This window comes from Haplochromis burtoni, unplaced genomic scaffold (assembly GCF_018398535.1).
Source record: "Haplochromis burtoni strain Fernald_Lab_line unplaced genomic scaffold, NCSU_Asbu1 Contig_609, whole genome shotgun sequence".
Classification (NCBI taxonomy): Eukaryota; Metazoa; Chordata; class Actinopteri; order Cichliformes; family Cichlidae; genus Haplochromis; species Haplochromis burtoni.
Genome location: NW_024582970.1, coordinates 58,941 through 80,374, shown reverse-complemented (window position 1 = coordinate 80,374; position 21,434 = coordinate 58,941). Strand labels below are relative to the sequence as shown.

Sequence of the window (21,434 nt, the reverse complement as noted above, 5' to 3'; positions counted from 1 at the left end):
GAAACAATAAACCACACACTTCCTTTTATCATGACTTAACCACTCAGCCACCTTTTCAAACTACAGTTTCTACCCTCAACATTCTCATTTGACTGACATACTTCCTGCAACTAATAAACACATGTTCAAGCGTTTCCATAGGATTCTTCTTCTTCTTCAGTCAAGTTTAACGGCAGCTTGCATCCAAAACTGTTGCATTACTGCCGCCTCCTGGCTGTTAATCGTCCGTCATTCCTGAATCCTCAGATCCTTTTGATGAGACCAGTATTTACTCAAAAAACGAAAAACCACCACTTTCCCTTCACCATGACTTAACTCTTTAACCACTCGTTCAAACGTAAGTTCCCTTCCACCACTCATTTCACTCCACATCACCCTCCTGTGACCATAGCTGGACTGGCCATCGGGCATACCGGGCATTTGCCCGGTGGGCCGCTGGCGATTTTTTGTTTTTATGGGCCGATGGTTTTTTTTAAAAAATTTTTTTAGGGTATATATAATGAAAGGTGTTGGATTGGCCAATTGGTCATTATCGACTCTGGGCTGGACCAATTACAGCCGAGGAGGCCGGATGCACCCTCCCCCTTGTTTAGCAATCACGTGATTTTCGCACATTGCATGCTGGGAACTCGTGGCAAAACAATCCAAGTACCGCATCAAATGCAAGCATTTGCAGCACCGCAAAACGTTCATTCTCCGGTTCCAATACCTTCCTGTTTTTTATTTGCCGCACAACAAAGGAATGTACAAAACAAAAGGAGAAGAATGGAAGAATGACGGTCTGTACAAAGACAGACTCGACGAAAAGACAAAGAAAAGATACGAGGAAAAAATCAAACCAGTGAAAGGGTCAGACCCTTACAAGCACACAGAGTGGACAAAAGATGTTAGCGTGCTGCCCAACTTTCACCACGCTCAGATTTATAATTATACGGTTCTTGGAGTGAGTGCATACACTCATGAAGTTTAGTAACTTCAGGTCACAGCAACAAGCCCAGGTACAGTTTACCGATGGATGGGTACTTACTTCAGAGTAATTTTGACCATTAGTTGTCAAAAGAGCTTTTACGTGTTTATTTGGACATTGGCTGCTTTTCACTTGTGTTCAGTTCAGTCTTTATACCTGACTAGTTTCACAGGAGTGTGTTGTGTTGGTATGTGTTTTTTTTTTTTCTCTTGTCAAACCACTTAACAATAATTCAACCAGAAACATAACTTAAAGAAGGAACTAGTCTTGTCTCTACACCTAACATCTTAGCGAAGATCTCATTTTAAATAGTATCTTTGGGCACTTTGACTCACAAAAATATTTGAATAAAATTGTTGATGGTAACAATTTCATGAACTGCATATATTTGCCCTCAGATAAGCATAGAGCAGAAAGCCGGGAGGGGCGTGAGGTTCTGGGGGTGCTCCGTCTCTGGGCTGGGGCCCTGGCTGGGCCTGGGTCCTGGTTGGTGTGTTGCCGGGGTTGTGGGCGGGTGGGTGTATGGGGGCACAGCCCTGGCGCAAGGTGCCGCCAGCTCATCGAGCCACCTAGGGGGGCTCTTCAACTGGTGGGGGAGGCTGTTACATCTTGCAGGAGGTCTCCTCTCTTCAGGAACTCACTCTGCAGGAGGGGGAGATATAGGAGAGGTGGAGGAAGATCTCAGCCTGGGCGTCTATTGTCTTGTGTAGTCTGGAAGATGAGTGGATGACAGGGTGGGTGCAGTTTTCTCTTTGGTGGGGTCGGGTGGACTGTCCTGGGCTCTGTGTGGACAGGCGGCGCTGCTGAACTGGGCCCCGGTCCGGATGGGCCTGGGCCCCCTTTCCCTGGTGGGTTGCGGAGTATGGGGGTGCCTACTGGGGTCAGCGGGGGAGCTGACCTCAGTAGCTCCCCCGCTAAAATAAACCTTAGACTCAAATGTTAGAACAAGCTTTTCCCCGCAGCACCCTGTGTAATAAATACTCACAAAGAAAACGGCGGCTGTTACAACTTTATGTCTAAAAATGTATCGTTTCATGCATCGGCTAAAACACTCGACTCCAGCTACATGACGCGCAGCTGGAAACACTTCATGCAAGTCGAGCTGCCTGAGATTCACAGAATTTACAGAAAATGTTACATTTTTGTGATTTATATCATTATCGGGGCGATAGATAGAAATGTTGGTTATATCACAAAGCCCTACACTCTCATTACACATACATATAGGATCTTGGGGTGGGCACGCTACACGGTATCCAAAAGACCATCAGGGCGTACACCTCACCCCTGGCGTCGTTGCCCACCTCTCAATTTTAAATACACGTAGATATTGAGGGCTAGCAGGAGGGACTATGCGCTTACCTGCTGCTCTCTGGCAGGTAGCTCCATGCCCTCCTGGGTTTTAAATGCACCTTAGAACACACATGCATCAACACTACATATGAGCGGGCGGAGGGAGGTTTGGAGTTTTCACACACCCCCGTTCTCTGCGGCCTGTTGGAGCGGGGGACAAGGAGGAGGAGTTGGCCGTCCGATTGGGGTCTGGAATGTGGGGCCTCCCTGCTGCTGTGGAGTCGGGGCGGTCTGCTTCTCAGGGAAAAGGGTCTGGGTGCAGTTTCCCCCACCAGGGGCAAGGGTACCTGGACCCGGTTCGTAGAGTACGCTTGGGGAGTGTGATCGTGTGTACAGCGTCTCTTTATGTCTGTCTCCACGTTGGTTGAGTGTGGAGTAAGTGCATATGAGAGCATGAGGGTGGGAATGGATGTTTGTGTCTGTGTGTGCCTGTATGTCTGTGTCTATATGTCAGGTTGGGTATCAGACGCCACCTCTCTGGGGACATCTCAGGCCCTCCAAGGTTTGGAGGCCTATCTCCCCCTACCACCACTTCCCCTGCCAGTGGCGGACTCCCTCAGACATCGGTGCGTTGGTGGTTCTTTGTGTCCGGGATGGGCGTCCAGGTACACACCGGCTCACTCCTGGTGGCTGCTTTCGGGGCCTGGAGCCTGGGGCTCGCTCGGGCCACTTCGGGGGTGGGGTGCCCTCGGCCTCTCGGCCTGGGGCTCGGTCACTCTGGCACAGCTGGCTGCCGGCGGAGCTCACCGGGCACGTCACTGCAACCCCCCCTGGCTTCTGCTCCGCGGCTGCTGAGTGAGCCCTGTTACGAGTTCAAAATTGGGGATGGAGACAAGAGAAAAAACCACAATAACAACACTGGTCCGGCCGGGTTAAGTCAAACGATGATTTTAATAGTCACACGCGTGGGAGATGGACACTGTATGCAGACAGCCTCAGATCTCAAAATGGTGGAGCATTAATCAAACTCTTATAGCCTCTGGTGCCCCCACCTTATCATAAAAGCCTAAACATTCACATGCTTTTCTCTCACACGGCGCCTAAGCTACGACCTTGGCTCCCCGTTTATCTGCTCCTGCTGAGATGGGGCAGAAAACTCCAGCATGCTCTGTTCTCTTCTAATCAGACAAATAAGGCGATGACTTTCTGCAAACAGTATTTCTTATAACATCATAAAACAATATCATTCATCCACAATAAATCAGCAGTCTAATGTAATGCAAATCAGTTTAACTAATGCAATAGTTATCAGCTTCTTCTAATTCAGGAGAATAATGCAAACTAAAACTACATAATAATTCACAATCTTTAATTAGGGGTCTAACATGGCATAAAATAATATTATAATTTAACACTCCCCCTGATGAGCTCGTTAGAATAATGAGCTCACCAACACCCTGTAATCCAGTGTGGCCGGGTTCATTTCTTCTCACTCCTGAGGTCCTTTGTCCCCCTGATGGGCGAACCATATGTGAGATGACCTCTGTGTTTGCGCAGTTCAGATGCAAGAAAAACTATTATTACAACAATAGCAGGTACAGATGACACTCCCCAGTTCTCCCACAGCTTTATTTGGTGCTACCTTATACCCTTCAGACGTACTCAGACTAGAACCTCTGTCCAAGGAGCTTTTAGCCTTTATTTTATTGCTGCAGCTACCAGTGTCGTCCAGTTGGGTGATCCTCTGCTCTTCTTTCTTCAACCTCAGGGGTTAGACAACCCTTCAGTCGTGGCACAGATCAGGGGATTATTCTGCCCCGATTTCAAACAACGATCTGTGTATCCTCGGGTCCTGTGTGTCCTCCAGAAAAAGATCAGGAACGTCCCCCTTTTGCCCAAGAGCCTCTCGAACCTCGTTGGTCTGGTGTTCCTGGATTTCCGCCAACCCCTTCATGGTTATTGCTGTGTTTATGGGATCCATCCTTTTGGAGTGACTAGCTGGAGCCCAAACGCCATGACACTTGGACCCAGTTGGTGTCTCGGCAGTCACTGTGTCTGTCTCTGCTGCGAAGGATCCTCGTATCTCTGTGACCTCGTCTGGTGTCTGTTCCTTTCTCTGTAAGAGACAGAAAACCAAAACACCTCTCTTCCTACCCTAATAATCTAATGTTGTTATCTACTGACCTTCTAGTGATTCAGAATTGGTTTAGAATATTCAGAATGTCCCAGGGACTTATTCTAATCATATCCTATGTGTGTGTAAGCGTGTTTGCATTTAGCCCTCTGCACTCAAGGCATTTCCTACACTTTATCAGTCCGGACCATCACGCCGAACGAAGCTTATGACCTTCAAAAGCCGAGTGCCAACTCATTATAAGCACATTTGCAAGGTGTGTCTGAAAATTACTAAAACCACTCATATTAAGAAAAGACATCAAAAACAAATTAGCCATTTTTAATCCTCACATTTGCCCCCCAAAAATCATGTGTTTGCTTCCGCCTACTGTCCCTTATGGAGACACAATATTGCAGCTACAAGGTCTCCCAGGTTGTTAAGTTGATCTGCGTGTGATGCTCTGACTCAAGTATATAATCTTAAAAGAATGTCTTTAATCAACTACCACTACTTAAAACTTAACTTAAAGATATAATTGAATAAAAGATCACAAAGAATACCATGATATCAGTGTTATGTAAGCGCGTGCGGCCTTCTATGCTCGAAGTCACTCCACACCATAGATCAGCCAAACATCGCTTGACTGTAGCTTTTAACCCTTATTAACTTGAGCACAACTCTATAATGAGCAACAAACTGCAATATGTATAAAAATGATCATGGTTACACCTGCAATAGAAGATCGTATGATTATCCTGACACCTGTGAATATACGATTAAGAATAGAAGATTAACCTGCGGTTATAACAATCACTGGAACACAAATGTTAGTACAATGTCAAAAGCTTCAATAAATGTTTAATGCAATGCTTGTTATATGATTCTGATGCAATAATAATGCTGATGCTAAAATAACAGTAAAACACCCCCTTTTATCCCGTTTAACTTGACATCTAAATGTTTATCTGGGACTCTCCTCAGCTCTTTCTGGGACAGTGGCTGCGGCTGCCCCTCTGTTGGTCTTCCTTGGTCTCTTGTGTTCTGGGGGCCTCTGGATGTCTGGAGTTTTGATCTCCTCCATACCTGCTTCATGCCCTGGAGGACGGGGCTGTGGCCCCCCCACACCCTCTAGCAGATCATTACATGAAGGAACCTTTTAAAAACAAGCGCGTCCATGCTCACAGGTGTACACACGGGTGTCACACACACAAACTACACCCTTTTTGGCTCCTACCTCAAAGCACACTGTGTCTGTCGATCTTACGTGCTGCACAATAATGTTTAATATTTAGTATTTACTGTTATATTCCCATATGATCATTGTGATGTTGTTTATTATGTTGCTCTTTTTTTCTTCTGCTTGTTTTCTTTTTTCTTTCTCAACAGGTGATCCAGGTGATTGATATATGTATTTTTTGTCTGCTTATTTTGTTGGTTTTTGTTTTTTGCCCTTTATCCCCGTCCCTCTTCCCCGCTGTTTTTCTTTCCCTCTTTCTTTCTCCCCTTTCTTTTCCCCAGTCAAGTCTGTCCCGTATTTAGCAAGTGAAAATAAAATAAAATAAACAATAAAAGGTGAATCAAATAGACCATTACAGCAAGGCTGGGATGGTGTATTTGGTAAAGTAAATCCGTTGGGCATCTTTCTTTGCCTTTAGACAATAATTCTGATGGCAAAAGAGCCAAACGGGACAGGCAAAAACAGGCAAAAAAAAAAAAAAAAGTATACAGCAGAAAAATAAGTAGTTAAATTAAATTAAGATCATTATCAATAAATCAAGATTAGGGGTGTAATTCAGTTAAAGGACTAGATGTTACAGTCCCTGATAATGCATTGCTTTAGATGGAGAGACTCTTGAGGGATGGCTGTTATGAGGAAAGGCAGCCTCACTTTTGCACATTTAAACTCCTCAACCAGGCTAGGGATAGGCAATGACAGTATCCCGTCGCTGTAGAGTCCAACGCTGCTGAGGCACTTGGGAAGTCAGAGCCACTTCTTAACGTAGGAGCTCACTAGCCTCTCTAGTCAATTGGCATGATTGAGTGAGACCTCGTAGATTGTCAACGGCCACAGTAGTCTGGGTAATAACCCAAACTGGAAGCACCAGAGCTTAAGTTTCTCTGGGAGTGCAGTGTTGTTAATCCACTTGAGGTCATCAGCCAGGTTCTCCCTTAATTGTTCTAGTTGCCACGTATCGTTGAGGTCTGCATTATATTACCGTCACAGGCTCTTTATGGGCTTCTCTAAGACTGTTGGAATTGGTTCTTCACTGATATAGAATAATAATAGTCGGCATATGATAAATAACTGTAATTGTACTTTTTGCATTATTATGAAGTTATGATTGCACACTACCTCCAACTCTTTGATATGAAGTATGATTTGTTTGCCAAAAAAGAGAAAAAATTCAATAAAGTTGAAGTTGAATGCTTTTAAAAATTTGAATTGACCTAAAACAATATTTAGGTTTAATCTGCAAAAATAGCAGCCAGATGGATTCCAATCCACCACAGTCAGTCCACCAGAGTAGTATTGAGCTTCTCATATGGGTTTTGGCAAAATATAAAATGTATAACACAAATGAGACATTCATTTTAAATGCATCATGTTAAAAAAAAAGAAGAAGAGATTGTGGTTTGTTTTAATCTGAATTCATGATTGCATGCTGCTATTTACAGTGACTGATCTTGCGAACATGCTTTGGGAGAAATGTTTACACCAATAAATGTTTGGTTTTTTTCAGATATGCCCACATGATGCTATTTTCCTGCTACAGCATTAAGTTTCATTTCAGCCAAATGATGTAGTTTGACCACGCCCACTGAAGTGACTGGAGCTTCCCCGGTTCTTCAAGGTTCACTCATATTACTTCCCGTGTGAGAGACGAGTGGTGAATTGTTTGCAGCAGGTTTTATATCTGCATGCAAACGTGGAGTTTAGTCTGTTGGAATTACCGAGTTACTAGAAATAAGGTGAGTCAAGTTAAAATGAAATTGAGCTGTTTTTCTTTTGTTTTTGCTTCTACTGTAAATGCATAACTGTAAGTATGTGATCCAAAATTAAAACAAGGAAAGAGATTGATATGATTATGACTCATTGGGTGTGTCAGGGCTCTCACTGGGAACAGCCAAAACACACACTTAGTGCCAAATCTATTTCTATCTATTTAGCTATTTTTTCCCTTTATATCATATTTCATATGATATAAAAAGCCTGAAAGAACAGAAATGTAAAGCATATCAATGATATTTTCATCTACAGAGATCATGTCAGCTTTTGGTTTCCTCGCTTCGTTGCCAGAGGATCATTTCGTCTGTACGATCTGCCTGAACGTCTTCAGTGACCCGGTCACTACACCTTGCGGTCACAACTTTTGCAGGACCTGCCTCACTCAGCACTGGGACAGAAGTGAGTTATGCCACTGTCCAACGTGCAGTAAAAGATTCTATGTGAGGCCCGAGTTCTCCACAAACACCGTCATCGCAGAGATTTCAGGCCAAATCAAGAAGAGGAAGGTGGAGACGCTTGAAGACATGGATGCACCGGGGAAAGTGGCGTGCGACGTGTGCACTGATTTACAGTTCAAAGCCTTGAAGTCTTGCCTGGTGTGTCAGACGTCGTACTGCGAAGCCCATCTGGAGCCTCACCAGAGAGTTCCCTCTTTAATGAGACACAAGCTGATCGAGCCAGTGGAGAATCTGGAGGAGAGGATGTGCAGGAAGCACGAGAGGATAATGGAGTTTTTCTGCAGAGATGATCAGGTGTGCATCTGTCTGCTGTGCAGTGAGACAGACCACAAAGACCATGAGACAGTACCTGTTGAAGAAGAAGGGGCTCAGCAGAGAGTAAGACGATGCTGAATTTTATTTTGTTACATTTTTGTTAAAATGAGAACGCGGATCCTTGAAAATGACTGCTTCACCCAATTTAATTGCTTAAAATTGTACATTTCAGGAAAATATTGAGTCTCAAAAAGCAAAGATCAAACTGATGATTGAGGAGAGGATGGAAAAGATAAAGGAATTTAATGAGGGCTCCGAACTGCGGAAGGTGAGTACTGAGGCAAATTTCCAAATGTAAAATTTGTCACATTAAGCTTTACAGTGTTCAGTGCACACCTACATGTTTACAATGGAGCCCTTTTCTTTCTCCTGCAGGTAAAAGCAGACCAAGAGATTGAGGAGAACAATACACTATTCAGTAATCTGATAAACCAAGTAGAAGAGATGCAGGCTAAACTACAATCAAACATTCAAATCAAGCTCAGAAAGTCACAAGAGAAAGACGAAGCGGTAATTCAGGAGTTGCACGACGAAATCTCAGAACTGCAGAGAAAACACTCAGAGCTGGACGAACTTTCACAAAATGAGGACCACCTGTGGCTCTTACAGGTAAGTTGTACAGACTATGACCTATAAGCATCTTATAATAAAATATATCTCTTTTAAAGCCAGGTGCAACAAATTTCTCCATCTTTTATCCATCGCTTTGTATCTTTTCCTCACTCACCCCTGCCCCAATCCAAAAAAAAGATCCAACTGAAAATAGCTGCTACTCACTATCATGTCCTTATGAATCATTTCAGACTTTGAAGGCTCTGAGCAATATTTCCGCCTCCAAGGATTGGTCCAAGATCAAGGTTTACTCAGACTTGTGTGTGCAGACGGCGAGGAGAGCCATGGCTCATCTTGTGCACACTTTCAAAACTGAACTGAAAACTCGCACAAAAGCAGGTAAATATCTGCAGCGTTTGTTTTATGTGTGAGGATTTCTCTAGTTTGGATACTTCTGTTTGTACACGTTAACGTAGCATATTAAAATGATGATCACGGCATTTGACTGATTGTTGTGGAGGCTGCTGTGCACATACAAAAGTCAATTCTTCTGCTGTGAAGCCGACAATTCAGTGTGTGCAAACACGAAACGACACCACAGCACATTTAACGTCAGTGCCTGGAAAAATATGCTGCTCTTGGTCAGTGCCATCTGCATGGACAATATAGCTTCCGCCAGCTGAGTGAAAACTCTTCATAAGAGGGATAAATAATTTTAAATAAGGTCTTGTCTTCTAATCCACTGGCTGGTGTCTTTCTGTGTGACGCCTGCATATTCTCACTGAGCCTGTGCCGGTTTACTCTGTGTAGTCCAGCTTCCTCCCACAGCATTAGGGTTAACTGGTAATTGGCTGTAGGTGTGAATGAACAATTGTATAGGTCGTGCTCCAGCCCCATTACAGCTCAGATTGACTCTAGTGAGCCTGAACTGGATAAATGGAAGGAAATGAACGGATGCATGGGATTATTTAGAAGAAATGACATGAAACTAAACAGCCAAAGCAGAAGTTCCTTTTTTTTAAAAAAAAATGGCCAGCAGAGGGCGAATTTGTCTGGTTACAAAAAGTTCACTTGACATTTATGGAAACATGACCTCGTACAAGATGAATGACCTTTGTAAAGCTTTTCCTAAAGACTTTTATAGTCTCTACATTTACATTTTATTAAATACATAAATTTTAAAGAGGTGACCTTTTTGACTGACAGGGAGTTACTCTTTAAGCATTCACTGTCCGTTGACTTCTCAGTTAGATCCAACCTTCAACTGTGACAACCTCTTTCTAAACAGCAAGATGGTAATGGTCAAAACGCTCAACTCAGCAAATGTGATGAAATTGCCAGATTACATTTACATAGTTATGAGTACTCCACATCTTTATGTTTGGGCAAGTGAAACAGCTATTCGCTAACTGTGGGATAAATAAAGCAGAGTTTATCTCATTTAATCCCAGTATTACCTGTGGTGCATCTGATATCTCTGTGTTGGTTTTGTTCTTGGATCATTAAAACTAATGTTGGTCCAGGTTCAATGCTCCAAGTGACCAATCACATTGCTGGGATATCACAGTAAGGTTAGGGTTAGAGTCTGGTGTTTAGTGTGATGGTGTTTCTACAATGCAAAACTCTGTAGTTTTAATCCAGGAACAACACTAACACGGCGATATCTGCTCATGCTACTGCACGTAGTTGTAGTTGTTCTTCTGCGTTCACACTAGCATGTGATTGATTTGTCACAAGTTACACCACCCATAGAATTGTCTGTATATTCATATTCTTGGCTGCCATTGAAGAAGAGTTTTCTTTTAATTTGTTGATGCAAATCTCACAGTACAAGTGTGTGATTTGAAACACCACACGTGTTTTACACTTAAGGTTTGCCTCACTGTGATGTTTTTTCCTCCCAGAACTGACCAGGATGAGGCAATATAAAGGTGAGTTCATAGATTTATATTTAGTTTACTTTCCAAGATGTAAAAGCTCAACATAACTATTAATATATATATATGTAACTGACCATATGTCTTTTTTCCTTTAAGAATCAGTCGCCTTTAACCCTTCCACTGCCGGCGAGGGCCTTGTGGTGACTGAATCTGGGAAACGTCTGAAGTACTTCAGAGCAGCAAGCCCCTCGTCTGATGAGTTTGGGAGGTTTGACTGTCCCATGGTGTTTGGGACGAAGGGCTTCACCTCTGGCCGACACTACTGGGAAGTCCAAGTGGGCCTGAGAAACAACTGGGATGTGGGTGTTGCCAAGGAAACTGTAAACAGATCAGGAAGGGTTTTTTTGAAAAGAGAAAATGGATTCTTTGCCATAGGAAAAAGGTTTTTGGAGTATAAAGTCCACTCAGCACCCTCCACAGTTCTCTCCCTTTTCCCTAGGCCAAGGTTAATAGGAGTGTACCTGGACTATGAAGAAGGCAGAGTCTCATTTTTTGACGTGAATGAGAACTTGCATATTTACTCTTTCACAGGAGAATCTTTCACAGAGAAACTATTTCCATACTTTTATCTACTAGGTGGATCAAAGAAATCTGAGCCTTTGCTTATTAAGGATTGTCTTTATTTCTAATTCACTTCCTTCAACAATCAAAATGATAAATGAATAATAAGATCAAAGTTTAGAACTCAGAGTGCTGCGCAATCTGAACATCAATAAAACGTATTCAGAAATGACCAATTTAAGGTTAATAATTAACACCGACTGTTGTTCCCCTGTTGCCTTGTTTTACATTGTGATAAACTATGACACAGATAAAAATACCACGTACAAATTGTTCAGAATTCCAGACTATGAACCATGCAAATGATGTTTTAAATATGCGCTTGTAGAGTGTGTGCACAGTATATAACAAACTAATCAGTATTATGTAGTGTTAGTTCCATCCTCTGTCTGTTTCAGAGTTTTCATTTAAGGAAACTTGAAAGACTTGAATCTATTTTTTGTTATTACGCATCCTGTTTATTTAGCTTTACTTGAGTGGGGTCAAAATCTTTGACGTAGGATCTCCGGAGTACAGCACCATGTATGGTAGTCACCACAGCTGCTTCTGTAAAAACAGGAACTTTATGGTGCATTAAGTTAACCTCGTAAACTCATGGGAATGGCTAGGAGGTTTGTTTAATAGAGAAAGGTCTTGTCTTTTCTTTTTTTTAGATATTTACTTTAAATGTTCTTTTTCTGCAGTTTTTTTCAATGTATAGATGTAATAACAAATTCTAACCAGTCTCAGTCTTTAACATACCAAGCAACTTTGGCATAATCTTATATAAGTAAGGAGAAAACAGTGATAAATAGCTATAACCCATTTAAAATGTAGGCAAACAACTTAAAATATAAAGATATTATTATTTGCAGTACCTTACAAATTATTAAGTAACTCAGGCAGGAAAGAAACACGTTTATTTAACTCTGATATGTTTAATTATTTGGGGCTTTTTTCGCCAGGGTTTGAGCTTTATTAACAGGGCCCGAGTTTATGGGTGTATGCTGTCCAGAACGGCCAGCCCCTTTCCTAGCAGTGGTGGGTGTGTCTATCTCTATGTCAGGAGAACCAAGTGAGCAGAGTGTAGCTCATTGCTGTTAGAGCCTGAGGATACACAAGCTGGCAGTTAGAAAATAATTGTAAGTATGTTTTATGAATTATTTCTTTTCTTTCTGGTATTTTTAAGACAGCTTTTGACCATTACATGAGATTTCTGTGGAGGTACACAGCTGAGTTGAACTTGTTTACATTGTTCATAGTTCGTGTGAGCGGTGAATGAGTCATTTTCATGTTATGCGTATTACTCTCAGGCTCAGGAGTGAAAAGCCACAATCTAAAATAAGTTTAGTTTGATGGCTGTGTCACTGTGACAAATGTAGCCATTAATACTGTTACGTTCATAGAGAATACTCAGTGCTGAGTGGCTGGAGGATACGCAAAACTTCAAGATTCCTGCATGGCTCTGATGTAGTACAGATGTTTTGTGACGTACACTCAGAATTCTTTCACTATCAGTATCAATGAGCAGGAACCTTTTCCCCCTCTAGTGCAGATATGCTCGTATGAAAGCAGGAAAATCCAGTTTTGCATGAATTTTTGAACAAACTGTTACGGTGGCATGCCACTTCAGAACAAATATGGTGTTGCACACAAGTCTGATCAACAGTTTGATTGACTGGACATACCTTTGCTCTTGAGCCTATAAACTCATTCATTACCTCATATGGTTACATGTGAGTAATATTCTTACTGCTCTATTGAATTGCCTTATATACATATTTGGTTTTTCTTTTCCACATTGCTGTTTGTTGTATCAGTGACAAAATGCTGGTAATGGTAATGTTTGGTTTTTGTCTTTATATTAAAGTTATCCGACTTTGTTTCATGAACAGTGTTTCATTATAACATTTCAGATCGATTTTTGTGGGATATTTGACTGACCTCCAAACTGAAGTCGTTTATTTAATACTGTGCAAATGTTTTGTGCCAACAAACCTTTTTTAAATATATTACTTCCAAAGAGCCAGCCTTACTTCAGAGTGATTTTGAGCAATAGTTGTCTAAAGATCTTTTAGGTTTTTATTTGGACACTGGCTGCTTTTCACTCATGTTCAGTCCAGTCTTCATACCTGACTATTTTTACAGGAAGTAGTCGTTTTGTCAAGCCACTTAACAGACCTATCATTTATTCAATCAGAAACGTAACTCAAGGAATGAACCAGTCTTGTGTCTACACATAACATCTTTGTAAAGATCTCATTTTAAATCGTATCTTTGGGCACTTTGTTACTGTCGCCCTGTCACTAATCAAATCTCTTAAAAATGCCAAAGATAAAGCAATATGGTAATCACATTATTGGTGCAAAAATCTAATTTTACAACGGTCAAAACTTGGCATATTTTGGCATGGTGTGCAAAAAAACTATCTCCAGCAGATGAACAGTATCTAGAACTCCTTTAGAAATAGGAAAAGAAATCCAGAAAATACCTGACGCAGGACCTGAGAGAAGCATCTGGCCCTTTAGTTGATACATCTCTTGTTCACTGAAGCCTCAACAGAAATGATCTCATTGGAAGGGCAGCTGTGAAGAAGGCTGAGGTATACCAAATTAAGTGAGATTTGGCAACAGAAAATCAGGACTGGTGGAGCGATGAATCCAAAACTTTCGGTTCAAATCATTGTCAGTTTTCAGGGAGAAGGCCGAGAGAGAGGTACAACAGCGAGAGTCTGAAGACATCTGTAAAATAAGGTGGTGGCTCTGTCATGGTTTAGTGCTGCATTTTAGCCAGTGGTGTTGGAGATCTTGTGAACATTGATGGAATCATGGATGAAGAAAGGTACCATTTTGATCCACCCAAACCTCTGGCCTCTGCTCCGTGGTTGCTAGGTGACCCCTCGTCTGGGGCTCTCCTCAGCTCTTCCCAGCAGGGTGTCACGGTTGCCCCTCCGATGGTCCTTCTTAGACTCTCGTACTCTGGGGGCCTCTGGATGTTTGGGGCCTGGATCTCCTCCATGCCTGGTTAATGCCCTGTGGGACGGGGCTATGGCTCCACCCCCTAGCAGATCGTTACATGGAGAAACCTTTTGAATACAAGCATGCTGATCCACACAGGTGTGCACACAGGTGCTGTTCACAGACACAAACTACCCTTTCTTGGCTGCTACCTCAAAGCACATTGTGCGCTGTCATCTTGCGTGCTGCACAATAACATTTAATATTTAGTATCTATGTTATCTACTTTAGCTAGTTTATTGGATGGTGTTGTTTTATTACATTGCTCTCTTTTTCACCTTGTTTTCCCTTTTTTTCTTGGGCGTCTTTCTTGGCCTTCTGACAGTATTTCTGATGGGTAAAGAAACAAACGGAAGAGGCAAAACAAAAAAAACAAAAAAATCTTTTTGCCTTACATGAATGCTTGCACACATTTCAGCAAACTGCTGCATCCAAAGAAATTAGGAATGGCTTAAGATATTTGCACTGCACTACATGTTACTTTTTATTAATGTGTTTACTAAAGTTGGGCAGCACCTGTGGAGCAGTGATGATCTCTGTTGCCTCAAAGCAAGAAGGTCCAGAGTTAGACTGCAATGTGTCTGTGGGTTCAAAACCATGCGGTTAGTGGGGTTAGGTTAACTGGTGATTCTAAATGGCCTATAAGTGTTTATGGTTACCTGTTTCTGTGTGTAAGCTCAGCGTCAGATTGGCAACTGTCCAGGGTGTACCCTGCCTCTCACCCTCTGGTAGCTGGGATAGGCTCCAGACAAAGGTATGGATAAGTTGAAGAGAATGGATGTTTGCTAAAGCCAACCAGTTTTCTGTATTGTACTTAAGTAGAGAAGCCTGTAAAAACATTCTTCTATTCATGTGATCTTAACATTAATCCTCCCAGTAAGGAAACACAAAGCAGTTTATACAAAGATGGAGTAAGTGTTATTCAAATGCCAGCTACTGTTTGATCCTGCCAAGTGATACGAAACATGAGGAGAAAAAGTGTTTGTTTGGCATCTGTTGCCATATTTAGCTATTAAAGTAATTCTAATGAATAACCAAAGCAATAAAGACTGAAGCCTGGTGAACTGTGCATTTCCATATAGTCAGTGATACACCAGTCCATTGATGGGCATCGATGGCTCAAGCAATCAGTATGGTTATGTCCATCCATCCATTCTCCTTCAGTTATTGTTATCAGGGTTGCAGGGCCAAAGTCAGTCACAAACAGGTATATGTATTATGGTATTTTGCACAAAAAGTGGACAGTCTTTGTAATGACAGTAGCTCTGGACAGCTTTAAACCAGAAGCTTTTTTCTGTGCAGTGTTTAATTGTGTAGTTTCCTTCTGATATGTCAAGCTTTGTGAAGAACGATGTTGAATGTGTGCTAATAAAACCTCTCTTTTCTTGTCAGACGTACTGCTTCAAACAAATCATCACCTGTGCAAAAAGCAAACTGAAACAGGCCGCAGGTTGCTTGTATTTGCACAGGCATATTAAGACGCGATGTCAGACTCTCCTAATTGCTGCATCTGTCTGGATGAGTTCGCAAGCCCCGTGTCCATCCCCTGTGGACACGTCTTCTGCTTGGGATGCATTGGAGAATACTGGAAAATCAACGAGGCCTGCCAGTGCCCCCTTTGCAAGACTTTGTTTCCTACCAGGCCACAGCTCAAAACAGACCAGACACTACATACTGTGAAAGCACCTCAACCTTTAAAAGCTGGAGAGGTTCCCTGTGACTCCTGCTCAGCAAAACGTCCTGCAGTCAAATCCTGCCTGATGTGCATGGCTTCCTACTGCACCACTCATCTGGAAGCACATTACCAGACTGAAGAGCTTAGGCGCCATCTACTGGTCAGTGTGGTAAAAAACCTCGAGGATTCTGTGTGCAAACTGCATGGGAAGAAGTTGGAGAAGTTCTGCAGGAGTGACCGGGCGTGCATTTGTGCTATGTGTGCACAGACAGAGCATTGGAGCCACAACATCATTTCTATTAGCCGGGAAGCCTTTAAGAAGAAGGTAAAGAAATTTCTGCTAAAGCTTTTTTAGAAAAAGTATTTACAAATAATTTTTGTTGGCAATAATGTAATAAGTATTCTCTAATTTCAGCTTAAAAAAAGACTAAAAAACTTGCCACTCAGTTGGATTCACATGCTATCCCATAATAATCTCAGACAATTAGTGTTAAAGCTGTTTTGTAAGTTATATTTGTTAACAAATTAAACAACAAAAGTAAGAATTTGCTTACATCTTGGCAGCCATTTCTTGCCTTTTCATTCCCTTTTTGATTACTTTTGTAAATTTGGATGGGGGTCAAAAAATTGACTCTTTTTGTAATCAAAAAGTGAACTGAAGCTCTTGATGGTGTTTTGTTTTGTGTCATCCATCAAAGCAAAAGAAACTGTCATCACGGGGTGCACAGGATTGCAACATAGTTCAGAAGAAGCTCAGGAGACCATACGACGACTTGATTTAACAAAACATGGTACAAGTGTGCCTGCAGTTTGTCAGCTCAGCTGTGCTAATGCAGTGTCTCCCCACAGGTTATTGTAAAACGAAGGAGGATGAAACTTCAGCAAGAGGTTCAAGATAGAGTGAGTGAAGCTGAGAAAATCAAACTCACTGTAGATCTCAGTGGACAAAGTCCAAAAGAGGAATGGCAAACAAATAAAGAGCTCGAACAGCTGGAAGATGAAATCTTTGAGCTCCAGAGGAGAAATGTTGAGCTAGAACAGCTCTTGAAGATTGAAGATGATCTCTTATTCTTACAGGTTTGCTTCCTGGTAAACTTAAAACCAACTGCAGCATTAAACACATGCACACAAAACACAACACTAATTTCAGTGTTGTGTCTCTCTTGTCTCTGCAGAGATCTCTCCATGGTGCTTTGTGATTCAAGAAACATGCTGATCAACAAATCTTTATTTATGTGTTTGTTTGTTTGTTTTTTTAGTTATAAAATGATTATGTAATCTCAGCTGGGTGGGTGTGTTAGCTTTCAAGGAAAAGTACGCTCTGATTCATGAGAAAGAGATGAAAAGTGTCACTCAATTGTTTTTGCATTTAATGTAAGGATACAACCAGCTGACTTTTAGCCTACAGTGAAACACAAACTTGAACTATTTATACTTTTGAACCTCAATAATACTTTTAAAAAGGAAAAGCTAGCTAGTTCCCAGGATTTCCAATGCTAAGCTAAGCTAAACTGTTGCTAAGCTAAACTAAGCTAAGCTGCCGGTGGCTGTGGTCATACATTTAATGTAAATGGTATTGATCTCATGTATCACTCTGCCAGAAATCCAATGTATGCACTGAATTTTATATTTTATATTTTTACATTTAAAAAATGAATCGTTTATACGGGTTTAAAAAAACTGTGAAGTTTAGAAACCTCAGGGACGTTGAACTTGGTTGTATGAATGTAACTTATTACTGGGTGGGTGATGCAATTAACTGCTATTCAGTGCCAAAAATGCTTTTGTCTTCCTTTTTGATTAACCAATAAAATGTATGTAAAATAAAACTTATGATGAGCAATAGGCAGTATTTCGACCGAAGTCCTGTGCAATAAAAAGGTCTTGTGAAATTGGATACTTGATCTGTATGAACATGCTGAGCACACACAACACACCCTGCTGCAGGCACACAGATGATTTGTTTATGCGTTTGCATGCCAACTCGTCTCTGGAGTGAAAAATGTGAACGGTTGGGAGTATGAACAGAAATGAAACTTAAACTCTAGGAGGAAGTCCAAAAGGAAGGACACACACTCACACACACATCAGGAGTAAAGGGAAACGGAGACAGATGCCTTTGAGATCTCATTAGCTGAAAGGTAATACTGTACTTTTTGCATGAACTTCATATAAAAAGACTGATGTTAAATGACAGATATTACATGTAATATACAGTTAGCTTACAGCAATAGATTTAAATCAAATGTGTGTGATCAACTGTACTGTAATAGAAACTTACAGTGTGTACCGGTACTTTATATTTGGTGTCGAGTTTCCTCCTCCAATCTTCAACACTCCCATTTGTGAGGCTTATTTACAGGGTGTGTCACTAGTATTCAGTGGTTTTTACTTCTTACTTTTAAGAGGGGCCAGTAGAAAGTTTCAGAGAATAAATTGTCATTGTATCCAACTTATTGCACACAAATGACAGTGTATGCAATTCTATTTAGTTTGACTGTTTGCTGACTTTATTAACTATAAAGTGAATACTTTGACCTGCACACATGTTAAATATTAGCAAATAACTTCTGTTGAATTTAAGTAAGTCCTGGTAAATAATATTAATCATAATACTTTAACTAAATGATATTACAAAGTGGAATTAATAAGCAATAAACTCAATCTTGTTCAGTTAGGCATACTTCCTTTTTTTTTTGTTAGGCGTACTTCCACTAGAAGTAACTAGAAGTGGATTTGTAAACTGATTCTGAAGCCTTTGTTTCAGCTCATCTTCTTCTGTGTAAGAGACCGTATTTACACGTTTAGAGATTAGAGCGCTAAATCATCAGATAATGCTAGCAAGCTTGGTAAACCATGTGTCTCACATGGACACAGAAAGTAGTGCTAATTAACATGACATGGCAGAATTTCATACATCAAATCGTGACCACAAACTCTTTGAATGGTTAGTACAATTAATTCTGGGAGCTGGGAGGTCCAGCTCAGTTAGCTCAGTTTGTTTAGGTGACGACTATACAGCATGTGGCTTAGTTGGAAATAGACACACCCCGAGCAATGCATAGCTTTAAGCCTCAAGTGATTTAAGAAAGTGTCATATCTGCATAGCTGCAAGGAAGGTTTACCTAAGCCACATACACCAAAATTTAGTTTTTGCTTCAAAGCTGAGCAATTTTACACAGAAGTGTACGGGGATTTGTGGGTGAAGCTGGTACATATTGTCCACTATCGTTATTATTTCTTTAATAAAGGACATTATGAAGTCGATGACCCCTTACAAGGTTACAGTTTCCATTTTGTTAGGAACAACTCACGAAACGCATATTCTAACATTTGAATCCAAAACAAGAATTTCAAGGAAAATTTATTTGACAAAATAAAAGTCACTGTTACTTTTCTTAGTGAATAACCTTGTGGTCCTCTCTTGAAGCAGATATGGTCCCAACTTCAGCATCACCCAGTGAGCCCGGCTCTCTGGGGAAGCATCTCCACTGCTCCATCTGCATGGACACATTTACGGATCCTGTCACTACAGCTTGTGGTCACTCATTCTGCAAGCTGTGTCTTGACCGAAGCTGTAATATCGGTGACAGAGGGTGCCCACTATGCAAGAATTATCTAAGCAGGATCCCTGATGTTAATATAGTCCTGAGAGACATTGTAAAACAAATGAAAGAGATGCAGCAGGAAGACAACGATGAAGAATACACTGGAGCTGCAGGGGAGGTGGCCTGTGATGTTTGCAGTGACAAAAAGCTGAAGGCCAAGAAGTCCTGCCTTGTGTGTCTTGCATCGTATTGTTCAGTTCACCTGGACAATCATTTGTCAACAGAAAGGTTGAAGGGCCACAAGTTGGTGGAGCCGGTTGAGAATTTGGATGCGAGGGCCTGCTTGAAGCATGGACGCCCCTTGGAGCTGTACAGCAGGGAGCGGCAGGCATGCATTTGTGTTCTCTGCATGGAAGGTCAGGAGGAGGTTGTCTCAACTGAAGATGAATGGAAGAAGAAAAGGGTAAGTTACCATAACAACCTCTGAATATGTGTTTTGAGTCTTGACAGCATTGTATATATTTTACTTACTATACTTACTATATTGTGGCATGTGAAAGAATTTTCAAGTGCACAAAAAAGGAGTACACGTGGAAAAAATACATTTTTAAAGTATTTTTTTATGTTTCTCCTACAGTCTGAACTTGACAACACCAAGACAGAGTTAAATGAGAACATTGACAAGAGAAAAACAAAGACTGCTGAGATTGAGGAAGCTTTGAAGAGCTGCAAGGTAAGCAGCAAGTAAACTGACTTTTAGAGAAAAGTCAATCAAACAACAAACCTTTATTTGTCACATACATAATTATACACAGTACAACATGTAGTGAAATTCCTGAGTCCGAGCTGCGGACAGGCTGCAGACATAGCTGTGCCATTCCAGGGCTTGGTTTTAGCATGGGGGGTCTAGGCAGGACCCTTACTGGATACCAGGTGGGAATCAAACTTGTGACACTGACTCCGAATGTGTGTAGTCTTACCACTACACTATCCAGCTGCTATCAGACGAGTCAAAGTGAAAATCTACCATGTCAGTTTGTTTTTTCAAAGATAAAAATTGTGTTTATGGTAACTGACTGAATGCTGAACCTTTCTCAGAATTAACTTCCCTAACTAAACCAGTCAAAAAGTAGTGTGTTACTCTATGTAATACAGAAAAAAGAGGTGAACAGTCAAATAGACATTCCTGTTTCATTCCCATTTTCAGGACCAGCTGGAAAATGAGTGGTGGGATATTGACAATGTGTTTACCGCTGTGATCGCCATTGTGGAAGAAGCCCGTGCCAGAGCCCATCAGCCAATAGATAACAGGAGGCAGGTGTTGGAAAACAAAGCAAAAGGCCTTAAAGATGAGTTGGAAGCAGAGATCAACAAACTTGGAAAGGCCATCTCTGAACTAGATGACATTTCTGTTCTCGAGGACCACATCCTTTTCCTGCAGGTAGAGAAAACTTTGGGATGATATATGTGGCACATTCATAATCAGTCTGAAGGATAAACATATCTGATTAGCTACTGACATTTTGTTCAGCACTGCTATCAAACTGTTGGGTTGTATTTCTGTTTTGCAGAAGTACCCATCTCTTACAGACACTGGAGACATCATAGACTGGGATGAGGTAAAGCTGGACACATCGCTGTCCTTTGGCACCATCAGGAAAATCACAACAAAAATGCTGGAAAAAATTCAGCAAGAAATGGATAAACTAACTCTCATTGGTAAGAGCAGCTAGTTAAGAGCAGTGAAAACTAAAAGTTAAAATGTTGAGTTAATCAATCTAAAACTCTTCTTCTCGTCACAGAACTGAAGAGAATCCCAAAGTTTTCAGGTATGTGATTCATATTATTTGCTCTCTTAGAAACTGTGACTTGTTTAAAATACAGACTTTTTTTTACATGTTTTTAATTTTACAGTGGATGTAAAACTGGATCCAGATTCTGCACACCAACGCCTCGTGCTGTCTGAAGATAGGAAGGAAGTGAAAGATGGAGGAGAGAATCAGGAA

The 21,434-nt window shown here is 41.3% G+C and overlaps 3 protein-coding genes across 4 annotated transcripts; all 3 read left to right on the top strand.

Annotated features, from left to right (window-relative positions):
- Positions 1-7,230: 7,230 nt before the first annotated feature.
- LOC102299256 (E3 ubiquitin-protein ligase TRIM17) lies at positions 7,231-13,077 on the top strand. Its single transcript, XM_014329757.1, has 7 exons — positions 7,231-7,346; positions 7,636-8,219; positions 8,329-8,424; positions 8,532-8,765; positions 8,960-9,107; positions 10,613-10,639; positions 10,745-13,077. Exons 2-7 carry the CDS (start codon positions 7,641-7,643, stop codon positions 11,275-11,277), a joined length of 1,617 nt encoding a protein of 538 aa, XP_014185243.1. The 5' UTR covers positions 7,231-7,346; positions 7,636-7,640; the 3' UTR covers positions 11,278-13,077.
- Positions 11,573-17,212, top strand: LOC121812477 (E3 ubiquitin-protein ligase TRIM47-like). Of its 2 annotated transcripts, XM_042214779.1 has the most exons (4): positions 11,574-12,330; positions 15,598-16,205; positions 16,730-16,957; positions 17,056-17,212. In XM_042214779.1, exons 2-4 carry the CDS (start codon positions 15,690-15,692, stop codon positions 17,077-17,079), a joined length of 768 nt encoding a protein of 255 aa, XP_042070713.1. In that variant the 5' UTR covers positions 11,574-12,330; positions 15,598-15,689; the 3' UTR covers positions 17,080-17,212. The 2 variants fall into 2 exon arrangements, with proteins under 2 accessions (XP_042070712.1, XP_042070713.1); XM_042214778.1 differs by having other exon boundaries at positions 11,573-12,330; positions 16,730-17,212.
- A 115-nt stretch (positions 17,213-17,327) lies between these two features.
- LOC102298732 (E3 ubiquitin/ISG15 ligase TRIM25) lies at positions 17,328-20,742 on the top strand. Its single transcript, XM_042214780.1, has 3 exons — positions 17,328-18,021; positions 19,314-19,891; positions 20,066-20,742. Exons 2-3 carry the CDS (start codon positions 19,316-19,318, stop codon positions 20,174-20,176), a joined length of 687 nt encoding a protein of 228 aa, XP_042070714.1. The 5' UTR covers positions 17,328-18,021; positions 19,314-19,315; the 3' UTR covers positions 20,177-20,742.
- Positions 20,743-21,434: the final 692 nt, after the last annotated feature.